This window comes from Pristis pectinata, chromosome 11 (assembly GCF_009764475.1).
Source record: "Pristis pectinata isolate sPriPec2 chromosome 11, sPriPec2.1.pri, whole genome shotgun sequence".
NCBI lineage: Eukaryota > Metazoa > Chordata > Chondrichthyes > Rhinopristiformes > Pristidae > Pristis > Pristis pectinata.
This window is the reverse complement of record NC_067415.1, coordinates 61,281,444-61,300,568: the sequence shown is the minus strand read 5'-3', so window position 1 is coordinate 61,300,568 and position 19,125 is coordinate 61,281,444. Positions and strand designations below refer to the sequence as shown.

The window sequence follows — 19,125 nt, the reverse complement described above, 5'->3', positions numbered from 1 at the left end:
AGGGTGCTAAAATGCTAACTGCATGATTAACTTCTTGTATAAATTAGGGCTTCCAGTTCAGCAACTGGCACAGGGAACACCTAATACAGAATGGCTTTGACAACCAACAAATTCCAAAGCATTCCAATCATTCAGGCACTGTTAAAAAATAAAGTTGCCATTAAAAATTAAAACAATTAAAAACATTTTAATACATACACATTTAAAACAATTAAAAATGGAATGGAAATTACATTCTAGTTATGTTCTGTTTTCATTTGTTTTTTCACATTTATTTTAACCTGGCACAGGTTCAGCAAGCAAATTTTCCATTTGAGGCACGTGCACTACCTCTGTAAGAAATTCATCACTGCTGTATTGATTTGCAGTGGCTGACACCCAACTAGAGTGGAATCCTGCACTTCAGTCTGAGCTCAGGAGTGCCCATTCAAGTGTTTGCTGGCTATTATGTGGAAGATAGGTGCAAATATTTGTCCATGTCTTCCAAATTATTGTTTCACATATCACATACCCTCATAGGATTGAGCTTCATTATCAAATTTCCAGAAGGCAATTCCCAGACACACTGGAAATACCAATGTCTTCTTGCAACAGGAACAGGATGATCCTGCCTATTTGATTTCCTCTCTGGTTGGACCACATTACAATTTTGGCACCTTCTTACATGGCTGAGGAATTCATTCATGGGTAGATATGCAGAAAGGAACTGGCTTTGTGGAATTAATTTCATTCCAATCAACAGTCATCAACAATGCCTGGTATTCAACTCTCTGGAATATTATTACTTGTTAGATAGACATGGAACTCAAATTGACAGTGGACTTTTTAAAATGGTTTTAAAATAATTAGCTTTAGCATTTTTAGCTAGAATTTGGAAAAAGAGTATTTTTCTGAACAAAATTGAGCTACAGTATGGAAATCAGGCACTGATAATGGGATAGTTGCTGAGACACCAGCAGGTAGAAATTGAGCCCTGGTGGGTAGCCTTATACTCAATATAACAGTGGCAAGTGTTGAACTCTGCATTTGAAATTCAGTTCCCCTCAAGTGAAAAGAATTTTTTTTGCAGAGTCCCTACATTGAACAGAATTCTTATTGCTACCTTCACAGTAAAAAACAGTACAAGACATTTAAAATAAAGAAAAATGGAAAGGCCATTTGTGCTATCTATTAAAAGAAAAAAGCTGAAAGACTAGACAATCTAAACAACTCTTAAATGAATGCTTGCCAGCAGAGACATAGTTAGTAAGAAGGTACATTGCCAATTAATGATTTTATCTTCCACTCACGAATTTCAGCCACTATGGTTAATCATCCTTCAGTTGATAGTTCTTTAAACAGTATCCAGGTGGTTGAGCAAGCACACAATGCAACATCCCCCAGTGATCACTCACAGTCTGATGCTTGACAAGCTAAAAGCCTGAATACAATATGTAACTGGAGGGTGTCACATAACTGAGGGAAAACAAAACAATTTGATGTGCTTCAGAAGCAGATTTTAGTGGAAATTTGTTTCATCTTCAAAAAGTAACTATGGCTGATTTTAGTGCCACAAGCATTGCAATAACCCTTCACATGGCATTTCTAGCCTGGAAGCAAAAAAAAAGCAAAGCAAAATATTTTATCAGGCAAAAATTTATTTAGTCAAATTTTCTCCCTTGTAACATATAAATTGGTATCTGCCTTTTAACCTCTGCTAAACACAGTAAGAGGTACAACCACTGGCAAACTGTGCAGACAGAATGAATCGATATCCTTGACTAAATTAAAACAACTCAATATTTCTCTTACTTATTGAATATCCCCACAGTTTTATATTTAATTGAATAATTTTATGCACACTTTTACAACTTACACTCTCTGCTGTCCAATGTTGCTCTCCTTCAATAAACTCTTTCACAGGCATACCAGCTTTACCCCTTAATATCCCCTCTAACTTAGGTTCTGAATTGGTCGACATGAGAAGCCTACTCATCACCTCATCTCACACCACACAACCATCTTCCTTTATGATCAATTCCTGTGAAGAATTTTCCCCTTGATGCCCATTGACATCAGTTTTTCCAGGGCTCTTCACTGACTAGTCACTCTTACTTCCGCCCTGGAATTCAGTATTGTACCTGTTCTACTTTTGTGGCGGGTCATTCATGGACCTTTCCCACACTATCTGGTAAATGCAAATATTGAACCGTACTGGAGTTACTTGACTAGAAGTGTGGATGGTTCTGGAGAGCAAACTTGCAGTACAAATGTCAATATATTCTTTTATCATAACCTTTGCTACGGCAAAACAACAAATTTCACGACATACAAGTCAGTGATAATAAACCTGATTCTAATCCAGTGTACTCAATTATTTAATTATTACACGTGGAGTGAATCATATTGACTGAAGACTACCTTCTGTGAAGGCCTGTCCTTCTTTCCAAACACGACTTGATGGATTTTATTTTAAAATCACAGTTAAGAGCATGGTCTACTTACCTCCAAAGGAAGCTGTCTGAAAGCAGTCACCAAATAATCAGCCCCTGTAGCTATGCCAACGAGTGCAACTACCCTCTCTGGCCGTGCTATTGCAGCAAGGAGCATCAGCCATCCTCCCAGACTGGAACCCACCAGAATCTTAGAAAATGGGAAATATTTAAAATTAATTAGTTTACTGCTCGGAATGAACAAGAATTTGCTTCCTAGAAGGGAAAATACTGCAGATCCTGGAAATCCGGAAAAGAAAGAAAATGTTAGAAATACTCAGCCAATTGGACTACCTATGGAGAGAGGAACAGAATTAACATTTCAGTTTGACGACCTTTCGTCTGAAGGGAAGGGGGAAAGACTGTGTGACTAACAAGCTTTTACTATATCTTTCAGCTTACTACCACTTCTATCATTTAGTCTTAGATTACATTTATCCCTTCCCTGCAACTTAAAACATGTTTGATTTGTAACTTTTCCCAATTCGATGGAAAGGTAATGTGACCTGTAACATTAATACTGTTTCTCTCTCCAAAGGTACTGCCTGACCTGCTGAATATTTCCACCAGTTTCTGTTGTTAAGAATTTGTTTATACCTCCCCTCTGCCTCTTTTACCCAACTATTCAAATATCAGAAAGCAACTAAGAAGTTTATTTTTAGATAAGGGTAAATACAGTGTTACTAAGATCAAGGGCAATTATTTTAAAGCCTGGCTTCGGCAAAACTTTGTGGATAAATACAAGTTGAATTCTCTACTCTGGCATTCCACGGTCTGCAACTCCCATCGTCCGGCATGTTTTGGATCTGTTGTACAGATCTGTACTAATTAACTAATTCTAACTAAAATCTAATTAAGATTCAAAATGAACTAAGACCTGTAGTAATCTATACCTAATCTATACCTAATTAACAGACCAGTGCAACGTTTACAATCTCAGCTGATAGTGTTTTTGATTTATTGAAATTTCAAGTTACTAGAATGGAACCCTGACATAACCATTTGAGTGTTCTATACTTAAAAAAGAACAGTTCTCCTGCTGAGGATGTTGATCGGGGGCAATTTCTGTGGCCCAGCAGCAGTCAGGTCCCCAGGGTGCCGGACTAGAGAGTTTACTATGACATAAACATCTATGGAGGTTATAAAATAGCCATCGGCTAATTTTAGCACCCAAGGACAGGTCTGGAGTAACTTTCATGGAGCCATGTGCATGCTTCATCTGAAGATGCAGAGGGCTTGGTGACAGAAGTGGTGTACATATATCAGAATGGCTCAGAGATCACAGAGAGCACAGAGGATTCTTAATACAGTAGTTACAGAGGACTTATGAATTATGCCTAGCAATAGGCCATGTGGCCCTTTGAGCCTACTATAGTCACGGAGTTGTACAGCATAGAAACAGGCTCTTTGGCACATCTATGCTGACCATCATACCCATCTATACTAATCCCACTTGCCTGCAATAATACCATATCCCTTTATGCCCTGCTCATTCAAGTACCAGCCCAGTTATCTCTTCAATGTTGTTACTGTTCCTGCCTCCACACCTCTTCAGGGAGCTCATTCCAGATACCAACTACTCTGTGTGAAAAATGTAACTTTCAGATCCCCTTTAAAACTCCTTCCTCTCACCTTAAATCTATGCTTTCTAGTTTTGGATATCCCTACCGTGGGAATCAGACACTGGTTACCTACCCTATCTATGCATATCATAATTTTATATATCTCTATCATGTCACCTCTCCAGGGAAAACAGACCTAGACTGTCCAATCTCTCCGAATAGTTCAAACCCTCTAACCCAGGAAACATTCCTGTGAATCTTTCCTGCACCCTCTCTAGCTTAATCACATCCTTCCTGTAGTGTGGTGACCAAAATAGCATACAATACTCCAAGTGTGACTTAACCAATGTTGTGTACAACTGTTATACTCATTGCCTTGGCTGATGAAGGCAAGCATACCATATGCTTTCCTCAACACCCTGCCTACCTGTGTTCCCGTTTTCAGGGAACTATGTCCTCATTCCCCCAAGATTTCTCTGTTCAACAACACACCCCAGGGCCCTGCCATTCTCTGTGTATATCACTTTGCTCTTGTCAGAGTTAAATTCCATCTGCCATTCCCTTGCCCACTTTCACAATTGATCTATATCCAGCTGCAGCCTTAGATAACCTTCTTCACTGTCCACTATACAACCAAGTTTGGAGTCATCTGAAAACTTACTACCATTTAATAAGATCATGGCTGAGCTGATTTAATGTCAACTGTACAAAACATTGGTTAGGGTGCATTTGGTTTAGATATGAACTTCTGTAAGACTTTTGACAAGGTCCTGTGTGGTAGGCTGGTCCAGGACAAGGGATATGAGGAGTATTGGCCAACTGGATCAAAAATTGGCTTGGTGATAGGAGACAGAGAGAAGTGGTGGATATATGTTTTTCTGACTGGAAATCTGTCACAAGTGGTCTTCAGGGATCAGTGCTGGGACCTTCATTGTCTATATATGACTTGGATGAGAATGAAGGTGGTATGTTTGCAGACACCACAAAAATTGGAGTCGTAGATAGCAAAGAATGTTGTCAAGGGATATATTGGGACATAGATCAGCTAGAAAGTTGGGTGGAACTGTGGCAGATGGAATTTAATCCAGTGCAAGTTAATGCACTTTGGAAAGTCAAATTCAGGTGGATATTAAAGTAAATGACATGGACATTAGGAGCACTGACATGCAAAGAGACCTTGGGGTGCAACTCTAAAACTTCCTGAAAGTGGTGACACAGGTGGATTAGGGTGGTGAAAAAGGCTTTTGGCATGCTTGCCTTCATAGACCGAGGCACTGAATATAAGAGTTGGGACGTCACGTTGAAGTTGTACAAAACATTGTTTGCACCATAATGCATACAGCTCTTGTCGCCACACAACAGGAAGGATGCGCTAGTAGTAGAGGGAATGCAGAAGTAGTTCACGAGGATGCTGCTTGGAATGGAGAGCTGTAGTTATAAGGAGATATTGGATAGGCTGGGTTTATTCTCACTGGAAGGTAGGAGACCTTATAGAGGGGTGATCTTATAGAGGTTTATAACATTATGAGCGGAATAGAGAGGATAGATAATCAGAATCTTTCTTCCCCAGAGCAGGGGAGTCTAAACCATAAAACCATACAACATAAAACAGGCCCTTCGGCCTAGAGGGCACAGGTTTAGGTGAGAGGGGAGAAATTTAAAGGAATCTGAGGGGTAAATTTTTCCACACAGAGGGTGGTGAATATCTGAATGAGCTACCAGAGGAGATGGTAGAGACAGATACAATTACAACATTTAAAAGGCATTTGGACAGGTACTTAGATAGGAAAGGCATAGAGGGATACGGGCCTAATGCAGGCAAATGGAATTAAAGTAGATGGGCATCACGGTCAGCATGGATAAGGTGGGCCGAAAGGGCCCATTTCTCTGATGGACAATTCCATGACCTCCATATTCCACCCATCTGCAGTGACCTTTCACCCACTTGTTTCACTAGAGTCTAATTCAGACTTAAAAATGTTCAAATATTCTACTTCCACTGCCCCTTGAGGAGGGTTTCAAAGACTGATAACTCAGGGAGAAAATTTTGCCTCATCTCTGTCTTGAATGGGCAACCCTCTAGTTTTAAACAGCAACCCATATAGGTATGTCCTGATTCTCCCACATGAAGAAACATCTCCATATCCAACCTGTTTACATCCCACAGGATCTTATATGTTTCAATTGTGTTCTCTTATTTCTCTAAATTCCAGGATACGACCCTACCCTGTCCAACCTTACCCCATTAGATAACGTGCCCATTTTATGTATTTTTTTTAGTAAACCTTCTCTGAACTGCTTCCAATGAATCAACATCTGTCCTTAAATAAGGGGACCCATAATGCACACAGCATTCCAGTTGTGGTCTCACCAGTGACACCATTTAACTGAAGCATAACCTCCTAACTTTTATATTAGGTTCTTCAAGCAATAAATAACAACATTCTCCACACTGACCTTTCAGTGGGGAAACACTTAGAGAATAGTGATCACAACGCCTTATGTTTTAAGATGAGTATGAATATGGGAAAGTATGAAATGGGAGAAGGCAAATTACGAGAGTATTAGGCAGGAGCTAGGGAGAGTTAATTGGGAACAACTGTTTTTGGACAAGTCCACATCTGACATGTGGAGGGTGTTTAAAGACCAACTGCACAGAGTACAGGACAGGTATGTTCCAGTTAGAAGGAAAGACAAGGATGGCAAGGTAAGGGAACCTTGGATGACGAGAGAGGTTGTGAATTTAGTCAAGAAGAAAATAGAAGCATATCTAAGGTTTAGGAAGCTAAAATTGAACAGGGCCCTTGAGGAATATAAAGAAGCCAGATAAAAACTCAAAAAGGGGATTAGAAGAGCCAGAAAAGTCACGGCAAGTGGTATTAAAGAGAATCCCAAAGCATACATCAAGAGAAAGAGGATAACAAGGGAGAAGATAGGACCACTCAAGAATAAAGGAGGCAACATGTGCTTGGATGTGGGCAAGGTCCTAAATGAGTACTCTCCTAAATGGAGAGACAGAGGATGAGGGGGGACTGAATTGAGGTGTATAAGATGATGAGAGGTATTGATAGGGTAGTCAGAGGCTTTTCCCCAGGGCTGAATTGGTGGCCACAAGAGGACATAGGTTTAAGGTGCTGGGGAGTAGATATAGAGGAGATGTCAGGGGTAGGTTTTTTTACTCAGAGAGTGGTGAGTGCGTGGAATGGGCTGCCGGAAACGGTGGTGGAGGCTGATACGATAGGGTCTTTCAAGAGACTGTTAGATAGGTACATGGAGCTGAGTAAAATAGAGGGCTATGGGTAAGCCTAGTAATTTCTAGGGTAGGGACATGTTCGGCACAGCTTTGTGGGCCGAAGGGCCTGAATTGTGCTGTAATTGTTCTATGCTGTATGTTCTTTGCATCAGTATTCACCAAGGAGAGGGACATGAAGGATGGTGAGATCATTGTGGAGAACGCTAATATGCTAGGGCATTTTGAGATAAAGAAAGAGGTGGTTTTGAGTCTCTTGAAAAACATTAAGGTGGACAAGTCCCCAGGGCCTAATAGGATATACCCCAGGTTACTAAGAGAGATGAGAGATGAGATTGCTGGGTTGATCAAGATCTTTGTGTCCTCTCTAGCCACAAGCAAGATCCTGGAGGGCTGGCGAGTGGCTAATGTCTTTCCTTTGTTCAAGGGAAATAGGGATAATCCTGGAAAATATAGGCGGGTGAGTCTCACATCAATAGTAGGGAAGCTATTGGAGAGGATTCTTAGGCATAGGATTTATGAGCATTTAGAAAAGCAAGGCATATTAAGGACGTCAGCATGGCTTTGTGAGGGGCAGGTCATGTCTTACTAACTCGATTGAGTTTTTTTTGAGGAGGTGATGAAGGTGACTGATGAAGTTAAAGCTGTGGATGTTGTGTACGAGGATTTTAGCAAGACATTCGACAAAGTACCACATGGTAGGCTCATCCAGAAGATTAAGATGCATGAGATCCACAGGGACTTAGCCACCCCTTTACTCTTAATATAGCTTATAGAACCTCTTGGGATTTTCCTTAACCTATCCTGCCAGATCCATCTCATACCTTCTCTTTGCCCTCCTGATTTCCCTCTTAAGTATATTCTTAATTGTTTTTATAGTCATCAAGGGATTCACTCATCCTCTACCTCCTAAACACAATGTATGCTTCCTTCTTTTTCTTAACCAGAGCCTCAATATCTCGTTAGCCAGGGTTCCCTAAACTTGCCAGGTTTACCCTTCACCTTAACAGGAACATGGTACCCCTGGACTCTTAATATCACACTTTTAAAAGCCTCCCACTTTCCATTTGTTCCTTTCTCATCAAATAGGTTCACCCAATCGACCTCTGCTAGATCCTGCCCAATTCCCCCAAAATTAGCCCTGCTCCAGTTTAGGACCCTAACCTGTGGCCCTGTCCTATCCTTTTCTATCACTATCTTAAAACTAATAGAATTATGGTCACTAGAGCCAAAGTGCTCCCTGACTGCAACTTCCTTTACTTGTCCTGCCTTGTTCCCTAAGAGGAGGTCCAGTATTGCACTCTCCTGAGTAGGGACAAACACAGAAATGGGGCCTTTGGCCCAATTGATCCACACTGACAGTTATGCTTATCTACGTTAATCCCATCTACTCATACTAAGGTCATGGCTTCTACTCCTTTCCTATCCAAGTACCTGTCCAAATACTTTTAAATGCAGTTAGTGCCTCTACCACTTCCTTTGGCAGCTCGTTTCATATAAAAACCACCCTCTGTATGGAAAAATTTGCTCCTCAGATTTCCTTTAAATTTCTCCCCTCTCACCTTCAACCTATACACTCTAGTTTTGGAATCCACCACATTAGGAAAAAGATTCTGACTATCTATCCTATGAATGCCCCCCATAATTTTACAAACCTCAATAAGGTTACGCCTCAGCCTTTTATGTTCCGGTGAGAATAAACCCAGCTTATTCAACCTCACCTTATAAATAAAGTCTCCAGACAACATCCTGTTGAATCTCTCCTGCACTCTTTCTAATGTTTCCACATCCTTCCTATAGTGTGGTGGCCACAATTGTACACAACAGTCCAAATGCAGCCTGATCAATGTTTCCTACAGCTGTAACATGACATTCCCAGCACTAACACTCATTGCCTCGGCCTATGAAGGCAAGCATGCCAAATGCCTTTTTAGCTACCGTATCCATCTGTGCCACCAGTTTCAGGGAGCTATGAACTTGTAAACCAAAGTTCCTCTGTACACCAACATTCCTGAGGTCCCTATCATTTACTGTATATGTCCTGTTAGTATTTGATATCCCAAAATGCATTACCTCACACTCAGTATGATGCAGAAGACAACAAGAACTTTGTAATTGATTTACAATAGTGATGCTGTACATTCTGCTTAGAACTTCTATGAATCTAAAATTCACAAGCTTGGAAAAGATTAGTAGCTATAGTGATTTGTCCCATAATCTGGAGTTGTTTGTCAATGCACAAAAACATGGGAATTTTCTACTGGAAGTTGGATCTCATCTTCGTCCGGTGTTGCGAGTGGTATCAACGGCTAAAAGAGAATATACTCCCACCTTCACAGTCGTTTTACGGATGTGCTATTTGCTCTTGAGAAATGTTTATTTTCTCCATTTTCCAGATCAATTTAATGGACTTTGCCTTCAGATTGGGATCGCAAGTGGTGCCAAGGGCTATTGAAAGTAAGATAATCTTCCATTATTGTCACCCAAGACTCCCCAGCAGCAGAAGAGATGGAAAATCGTATATACTTCTGTAATGCTGTAGAACTGTGTTGTTTTCTTTGATTGTGTAATCTAAGACATGAGAGTAGTTTTACTTCTCCTTACTAATCTTCAATACGTATTTAATTAATAAAATCATTTCTGATACTTACTGATTGAATCTGAACCATATTTTATGAACCATCCATTTCACAACAATGCCTTCATATTTTTCAACACCATATTGCATCTGCCACTCACTTCTCCATTCATTCAGCTTGTCCATATTCCTTTCAAGCCTCTTTTCTTTCCCATCCCAACTCACAATCCCATGCGGTTTCATATTAGTGGCAAACTTGGAAATATTAGATTTGGTCCTCAGACACAAGAGATACTGCAGATGCTGGAATCTGGAGCAACACACACAAAATGCTGGAGGAACTCAGCAGGTCAGGCAGCATCTAAGGAGGGAAATAAACAGCCGACGCTTCAGGTCAAGACCCTTCATCATGACTGAAAAGAAAGAGGGCAGAAGCCAGAACAAGAAGGTCTGGGGAGGGGGAGGAAAACAGGCAGGCAGGTGATAGGCGAGTCGAGGTGAGAGGGGGAAGGTAGGTGGGTGGGGGAGGGGATGAAGGGAAGTGATGTAGGAAGCTGAGAGGTGATAGGTAGAAGAGGCAAAGGGCTGAAGGAGGAGGAATGTGGTAGGAGAGGACCATGGAATAAAGGGAAGGAGGTGGGGAATAGATGGACAGGTCATGAGGGAGGGGGAGGGGAAAGAAGTGGTGAGAGGGCCACAGGAATGAGGGAAGACAAAGAGTTGGTGGGGGGGAAGGGGAGGGGTTACTGGAAGTTAGAGAAATCAATGTTGAGGCCATCAGTTTGGAGACTACCAAGGTGGAATGTGTTTCGATGTACACGTGACTAATAAAGATATCTTATCCTATCTTATCTTATGAGGTGTTGTTCTTCCAACTTGCGTCTGGCCTCCACGTGCCAGTAGAGGAGGCCATGGATAGACATGTCAATATGGGAGTGGGATGTGGAACTGAAGTGGGTGGCCACTGGGAGATTCTTGCTTTTGCAGCGGACAAAGCGGTCACCCAATCTGTGTCTGGCCTCACCAATGTAGAGTAGGCCGCACCAGACACAATACATGACACCTTCAGATTCACAGGTGAAGCGCTGCCTCACCTGGAACGACTGTCTAGGGCCCCGAATGGTGGTGAGGGAAGAGGTGTAGGGACACCTGTAGCACTTGGTATGCTGGCAGGGATAAGTGCCGGGAGGTCATCAATGGGGAGGGAGTGGACAAGGGAGTCAGGGAGAGAGTGATCCCTGCAGATTGGGGGGCGGGGTGGGGGGGGGGTGAGGATGGAGATGTGCCTGATGGTGGGATCCCGTTGGAGGTGGCAGAAGTTGCAGAGAATGATGTGTTGGATGCGGAGGCTCGTGGGGTGGTAAGTCAAGACAAGGGGAACCTTGTCCCTGTTATGTTGGGGGTGGGGGGGGTGGGCAGGGTAAGAGATGGAACAAGAGGAGACATGTGGGAAATGGAGGAGATGTGGGTGAGGGCTGCATTGATGGTGGTGGAAAGGAAACCCCTGATCTCTGATGTCCTAGAATGGAAAGCCTCATCATTGGAACAGATGCTGTGGAGGTGGAAGAACTGGGAGAAGGGGATAGCATCCTTGCAAGTGACTGGGTGGGAAGAGGTGAGGTCAAGGTAACTGTGGGAGTCAGTGGGTTTGTAAAAGATGTCTGGGGTTAATCTGTCTCCAGAGATGGAGACAGAGAGATCCAGAAAAAGAGAGAGGTGTCAGAGATGGACCAAGTAAATATGAGGGCAGGGTGGAAGTTCGAGGCCAAGTTGATGAAATTGACCAACTCAGCATGGGTGCAGGAAGCAGCACCAATGCAGTCGCCAATGTAAGGAGAAAGAGTTGGGGAGCATTACCAGTGTAGGCTTGGAACATGGACTGTTCCATGTAGCCAACGAAAAGGCAGGCATAGCTGGGGTCCATGTGAGTGCCCATGGCTACACCTTTGGTTTGGAGAAAGTGGGAGGAGTCAAAAGAGAAGTTGTTGAGGGTGAGTACCAGTTCTGTCAAGTGGGTAAGGTGGTGGTGGAGGGGAACTGGTTGGGTCTGTTGTCAACAAAGAAGCGGAGAGCCTTAAGGCCTTCCTGATGGGGAATGGAAGTGTACAGGGACTCAATGTCCACAGTGAAAATGAAGCAGTCAGGGTCAGGGAACTGAAAGTTGTTGAAATGGTGGAGGGCTGGCAAAGTGTCATAGACATAGGTGGGAAGGGACTGGACCAAGGGGGACAAAATGGAGTCGAGATATGAGGATATGAGTTCAGTGGGGCAGGAGCAGCCATAAACAATGGGCTTACCGGGGCTGTTGGGTTTATGGATCTTGGGTGGGAGGTAGAAATGGGCAGTGCAGGGATGGGGAACTATGAGTTGGAGGCTGTAGAGGAGAGATCTCCAGATGAGGTCAGTGAAGGTGTGGGAGACAATGGCCTGATGGTCCTTGGTGGGGTCCTGGTTGAGGGATAAGTAAGAGGAGATATCCAAGAGTTGACGTCAAGCCTTGAAAATGTAAAGGTCCGTCTGCCAGACAACAACAGCACCACCCTTGTCTACATGTTTGATGGTAAGGCTAGCATTAGTACAGAGAGAGTGGAGGGCAGTGCATTCAGAGGGGGTGAGGTTGGAACAGGTAATGGGAGTGGTGAAGTTGAGACGGTTAATGTTTTGGCCCTCTCAGCCTATTTCTTGATATACAGTCAAAGTCTGATGATCTGGCATGCTTTAGACTATGGGTATTCAACTGGCAGTTTGTCCAGACCATTGGGTGTTATTTCCATTAACACTGCAACATATTTTAATTCACTTTTCTATCAGATGCTACACAGAACAGTAGTATGATAAATGTTCCTGTGAAGTTGATAAGTTTCAAGAGACCGTAATAATGTGAATGTGAGGATTGCAAATTAATTACCACAACTTCTACATTTCAGAGTCTACACTTCCAAAGTTTTTAACTTGACTGTCAAATGCTTTGGGAATGTCCTGAGGTTGTGAAGGCTGCTATTGAAATGTAAATCCTTTTTTAATTATTGTAACAGTAATTAAGAAAACTGCTTCAAATTCCTCACACTAAATTCAATTCAGACTTGCCTATCATTAATAAAAGGGTAACAGAATACTGATAATAAAATTCTGCAATCCATTGAAAGCACTTGTGCACTAAATGTGTGATAGTGTCATTTACTGTGTGCTAGTTTTTGGGTTATAATGTAATTGGGTTGTAATGGATTATAATGATCAATGAATGCATCCAAAATTTCCAAATTGATGCTCCCTGTAACTGGCACTCCCTGCCCAAAGTGGCAGAATATTCAAATTATTCCTTGCAACTACAGATTTAACTATGTTGCCTTGGAATACAGGCCAAACATGAAATAGTAAATATAATTTGGGCATTCCAACACCGAATCTAACAATTTAATAAAGCTTCAACCAAAAACTAAAATTCTTCTCTTGTCCAGATGATTTATTCCACTAAAGAGATTCCACTGAAAAGTACGAAAACTGAAAAGTAATTTGCATGAAAATACATTCAACTGTAATGTAGCTCTTCACAAAAATATTTTTTTTACTTAGTGGCAAGAAGGACTTCTAAAAAACTTGCAAGAAACACAGCAACTCTACTGCAAAGAATGAAGGCTGAGATGGGAACTGAAAGCATTTTTTTTTAAATGTTATCTTTGGTTATCAAAAGATAAAATAGATTGAGCAAAAGATAAAGTCATAGAATTGCTAGACAAAGTGTATTCAACCCATCAGCTCCTGGTAGAGCAATCTCTTCAGTTCCCTTCCCCCACTTTTTCCCTATAACCCTGCAAATTATTTTCTCTAAAATGCATATCCAATTGCCTTTTGAAGGCAATGACTAATTCTGTTTCCACCACTCCTACATGCTGTGACTTCCACATTGATCATTACTTCTATCCAAATAGAAAAAGCACCCCTTGCCAAAAATTTTAAATCGTGCTCTTGCTCCTTGAACTGTCTGCTAATTAGAACCTTTACTGAACTAGTCGTTATCTTGTACACCTCTATGAAATCTCCCCTCAACTTTCTATGCTCCAAGAAGAACAACTCCAGTTAAACTTGTTGCTGAATTTGTCATACCTTGAATCACTCTCACAAATCATTCTAGTAATTTTTTTCTCCTATATTTAGGTATAAATATAGGAGAAAAAGACGTACGGATAGGTTAATTTGGGTTTAAAATGGGCGGCCGGACTCGTTGGGCCAGAAGGGCCTGTTACCACGCTGTAAATAAAATTTTTAAATTTTAATTTATACATGATTAAGCAGTGAGTGATAGTTGCAAGGAGCCTCAATCTGGAAATTATAGAGACAGCAAATGTAGTATTTTGCTTCTGGGATTGTTTTATCCAGAGGCAACAGAGACATTCAATTGCAAAGGAACTGAAGTGAAAATAATTACAGACAGTCCCCAGGCGACAACAGGATTCCTTTCCTGAGAAATGTTCATATCCCGGAAGATGGAAATGAACAGTGTGTGGGAGAGGATGACAGAAACAGCTGTGACGGGAGACTCTGCAGGTGTAGGAAGAACAGGGACTAACAAGTAAGGTTGAAAAAGATATCAAATTTGCAAAAAAGTTTAGTTCAATAAAGGAATATGACAAAAATATGTACCTCCTGTATGGGAGAGGCTAGCCACTTCTGTGGGCAAAAGTGTAGAATGATGGTGTATGGCAGAGATTTATTAATGAAGTCAATTTTTTCTCCCTTTTCAACAAGAAGTGGTCTTGCCCCCTTTAAGTTTTGCAGTTTACAGTGGCATGCAAAAGTTTGGGCACCACGGTCAAAATTTCTGTTACTGTGAATAGTTAGGTGAGTAGAAGATGAACTGATCTCGAGAAGTCATAAAGTTAAAGATGAAACATTCTTTTCAGCATTTTAAGCAAGATTAGTGTATTATTTTTGTTTTGCACAATTTTAGAGAGAGAAAAGGAAAGGAGCACCATGCAAAAGTTTGGGCACCCCAGGAGATTTGAGCTCTCATAACTTTTACCAAGGTCTCAGACCTTCATGAGCTTGTTAGGGCTATGGCTTGTTCACAGACATCGTTAGGAAAGACCAGGTGATGCAAATTTCAAAGCTTTATAAATACCCTGACTCCTTAAACCTTGTCCCAGCAATCAGCAGCCATGGGCTCCTCTAAGTAGCTGCCTAGCGCTCTGAAAATTAAAATAAATGATGCCCACAAAGCAGGAGAAGGCTATAAGAAGATAGCAAAGCATTTTCAGGTAGCCGTTTCCTCAGTTCGTAATGAAAAACTTTCCGAGGGAACTGCTCGTAGGATTGCTTGAAAGGCAAATCAAAACCCCCGTTTGAATGCAAAAGACCTTCAGGAAGATTTAGCAGACTCTGGAGTGATGGTGCACTGTTCTACTGTGCAGCGACACCTGCACAAATATGACCTTCACGGAAGAGTCATCAGAAGAAAACCTTTCCTGCATCCTCACCACAAAATTCAATGTCAGAAATTTGCAAAGGAACATCTAAACAAGCCTGATGCAGTTTGGAAACAAGTCCTGTGGACTGATGAAGTTAAAATAGAATTTTTTGGCCGCAATGAACAAAGGTATGTTTGGAGAAAAAAAGGGTGCAGAATTTCGTGAAAAGAACACCTCTCCAACTGTTAAGCACGGGGGTGGATCGATCATGCTTTGAGCTTGTGTTGCAGCCAGTGGCACGGGGAACATTTCACTGGTAGAGGGAAGAATGAATTCAATTAAATACCAGCAAATTCTGGAAGCAAACATCACATCATCTGTAAAAAAAAAGCTGAAGATGAAAAGAGGATGCTCAAATTCTGGAAGCAAACATCACATCATCTGTAAAAAAAAGCTGAAGATGAAAAGAGGATGGCTTCTACAACAAGATAACGATCCTAAACACACCTCAAAATCCACAATGGACTACCTCAAGAGGCATAAGCTGAAGGTTTTGCCATGGCCCTCACAGTCCCCTGGCCTAAACATCATTGAAAATCTGTGGATAGACCTCAAAAGAGCAGTGCATGCAAGGCGGCCCAAGAATCTCACAGAACTAGAAGCCTTTTGCAAGGAAGAATGGGCAAAAATCCCCCAAACAAGAATTGAAAGACCCTTAGCTGACTACAGAAAGCGTTTACAAGCTGTGATACTTGCCAGAGGGGGTGTTACTAAGTACTGACCATGCAGGGTGCCCAAACTTTTGCTTCGGGCCCTTTTCCTTTCTTGTTATTTTGAAACTGTAAAAGATGGAAATAAAAAAGTAATCTTGCTTAAAATATTAAAGAAGTGTGTCATCTTTAACTTTATGCCTTTTGGAAATCAGGTCATCTTTTACTTGCTTAGCTATTCACAGTAACAGAAATTTTGATCAGGGGTGCCCAGACTTTTGCATGCCACGTAGCATTCCAAAAGTACAAGTGGAGTTCGAAACTACTTTTTCTTTTTTCCCCATTTTGACTGCATTCGCCTTTTACACTTATGTTCACAATAAATACCTCCGAACTTACTTAAAAGCAAATCTGAGCCCAATAATTAACATGGGCCATAAAGTCTTACTTGTGGTCCTTCTGTGAGCTCATCAAGTAGAGACAAAACATCCTTCTTCCACTGGCCTATTGTACACTCACTGAAGTTTCCACCAGATTCGCCACATCCCGTATAATCAAACCTTATAGAGGCAAAACCAAATACTGTAAGGCATATGTCTGAGACAGCCAACCTTGTCATTATCAAATTATAGAAAGAAACATTGAAAATATGCATGACAATGGCAAGAAAACAATTTTTATTCTGTCAGCTGTTGAACATGAATCATTGTTCAAATTGCATACGACCTTTAGAACTCACTGAAAATCAAACAACTGCAGATGTTGGATATCTGAAATAAAACAGAAAATGCTGGCAACATTCAGCAAGTCAGACAGTGCAAAGAGAAACAGTTAACGTTTTAGGTTTGGGACCCTTTATTCGAAGAAGGGTCCCAAACCTAAAACGTTAACTGTTTCTCCTTCCATTAGAATAGATTGATTTATTGATGAAAATTATAGATAACTTTCAGATTTTAAAAATCTGGGTTTTTGTTTACTTCTTAATGTGAATAGTTATGAATCTACACATCAAGTATATCAGTTTAATCTCCCAATTAAGATTCCCATGGTGAATTAAGTTCTTTCTACTCAAGAGTATCTAATAGAAGTATACAAAATTATGAATCCTTTGAAGAAGTAACATGAAGACTAAATATGGTTAATGCATTAGATCTAGTGCACTTTGATTTTCAATGGGCGAGAATATGTGAAATCAGGGAATGTGTCAATGCACAGCAAGTAGGTGTCAAAATAGAACACAGAGAGTAGAGATTAAATATAGTTATTCAGATTAGCAGACTGTGGGAAGTACAGTTCCACATTACACAAAGGATATGGAGATTTTGAAAGTAGTACAAAAAAATTCTTTTCACGTAGAGGTCTACAAACTTTATAAAACTGGAATAATGTATCCATTTCTGGTCACCACACATAAGAACATGATTGCATTTGAGCACGTACAGAGATTCACCAGGATCCTGCCTAGAATTGAGTACTTCAGTTATGAGGAGAGACTGGATAAGCTGGGATTGTTTTCCTTGGAGCAGAAATAGGGCACCTGACAGAGCTATACAAAGTTCTGAGGACCATACATAAGATAGACAGTAGGAAACTTTTCCTTGTGGTAGAGGTGTCTAAAATGGGAGGATAAAGAACAAAAGGTTTAGACGTAATCTGAGGGAAGAACCTTTTTACCCAGATGATGGTTGGAATCTGAAATGCACTGCCTGAGCGGGTAGTGGAGGCATGTATTCTTACAGTTTTAAAAAATGCTGAGCAAACACTTGAATCACTAAGGCACAGGGAAAGTAACAGACCAAGTACTGATAAAAGGGATTAGTGTTAAAGGGTATTTGATGATTGGCATGGATGTTGTGGGGCTAAGAGCCTGCTTCTGGGCTGTATAACTCTATGGCACATTTCCACAAAAGGTAATACAAAGTTAGGTGTCGCAAGTTAGCTGTTTACAACAGTTAGCAGTAAATCCATTAATGAATTTAAGAGAAATTTCTTGATACAGAGTACGGAAGCTGGGAACTATAACCACTTGGAATTACCTCGGAGAATAATTGAGATGAACAGCACAGATCAGGGCATATTTCAGCTTTGCTCATCCTACTGACTCGGAGGCTCAGATATTTTTATCACCCATGAGACACGAAGAACTATGCACTGTAGAATAGGCCTTCCTCTGTAAACTTCCATTGCAGTGAAAAGAAAACAGGGAGGAAATGAGTTCGGGAGAGAATCACATTGGAGCATGGGTCAGAAACAAGATGCCCAGGCATAGGGGCAAAAGAAACAGGTGGTTGGGGGAGGGGGGAATTGTAAATGGCAAAGATTGGACAACTTGTCTGGGGGCACTCTGGCAGATGGGGGGCCTCTGGCAGATGGGGGGTGTGGGAATGCAGGGTTCAGGTCGGACGCAAGAACGGGGTAGGGTGGGAATGGGAAAAAAAGCAGGGAAATTGTTTGAACTCCCTGAGATAAAGATCAAGTATATCACAGTTACTTAAATCACTTGTAACACTGAACATATTAAAAAGATATTGACCAATTTGCTGAAAGAATTAAAGCTCAGCATTTACAACGAGTTTATAAACAATACTTCTGAAGCATAGAAAATAAAACCCCAGGTTACAAATATTCCAAACAAGGCAGCAAGCAGTTAAAATAAAGCAGGAAAAGATCAGTTAACCCAATCCATCCAATCCTTCTTAATTGATCACAACTCTCCTGCCTTAATCCATAAAATTCTTTGCTCAATTAAAGAAATCTAACTGCCTCTTGAACCAATACAGACTGTTCACATTAATATCCATCTACAAGTTACCGCTTGAGATCTCTTCTTATTATAATATATCTTAACTTGTGTCCTCTGAAATTTGAGCCCTTTGTCACACATTGTAATCATCAAGGAAAAACTATGTAAAATGGGACAGACTCAAGGTAAGACTGCACTCATTCTGCTGTTTGTCTTGATCACCAGGGCCCAACCAATACTGGAATCAGGGACACAACTGTTTCTGGAAATCCAAGGGTCCGAGACCCAGGGGCTGTGTTGGGCACGTTCAGATTTTATGGGCCCTAAGTCCAGACCATTTTTAGACCTAGGTATACTATATTAATGAACAGAGGGTTTGCCTCTATAAAACAGATACAGTGCTGGT

At 41.2% G+C, this 19,125-nt stretch overlaps 1 protein-coding gene across 3 annotated transcripts in view; it reads right to left on the bottom strand.

The window, feature by feature from the left end:
• LOC127575812 (palmitoyl-protein thioesterase ABHD10, mitochondrial-like) overlaps nucleotides 1-19,125 on the bottom strand; it is a 42,522-nt gene that overhangs the window by 2,642 nt on the left and 20,755 nt on the right. For 2 of the 3 annotated variants that reach the window (XM_052025935.1, XM_052025937.1), the window contains 3 exons: nucleotides 16,425-16,536; nucleotides 16,049-16,105; nucleotides 2,485-2,622 (listed from right to left, as the gene is read on the bottom strand). In XM_052025935.1, coding sequence (XP_051881895.1) covers nucleotides 2,485-2,622; nucleotides 16,049-16,105; nucleotides 16,425-16,536 — 307 coding nt within the window. The remainder of the gene's footprint in view (nucleotides 1-2,484; nucleotides 2,623-16,048; nucleotides 16,106-16,424; nucleotides 16,537-19,125) is intronic. The other variant, XM_052025936.1, reaches the window with a different exon arrangement.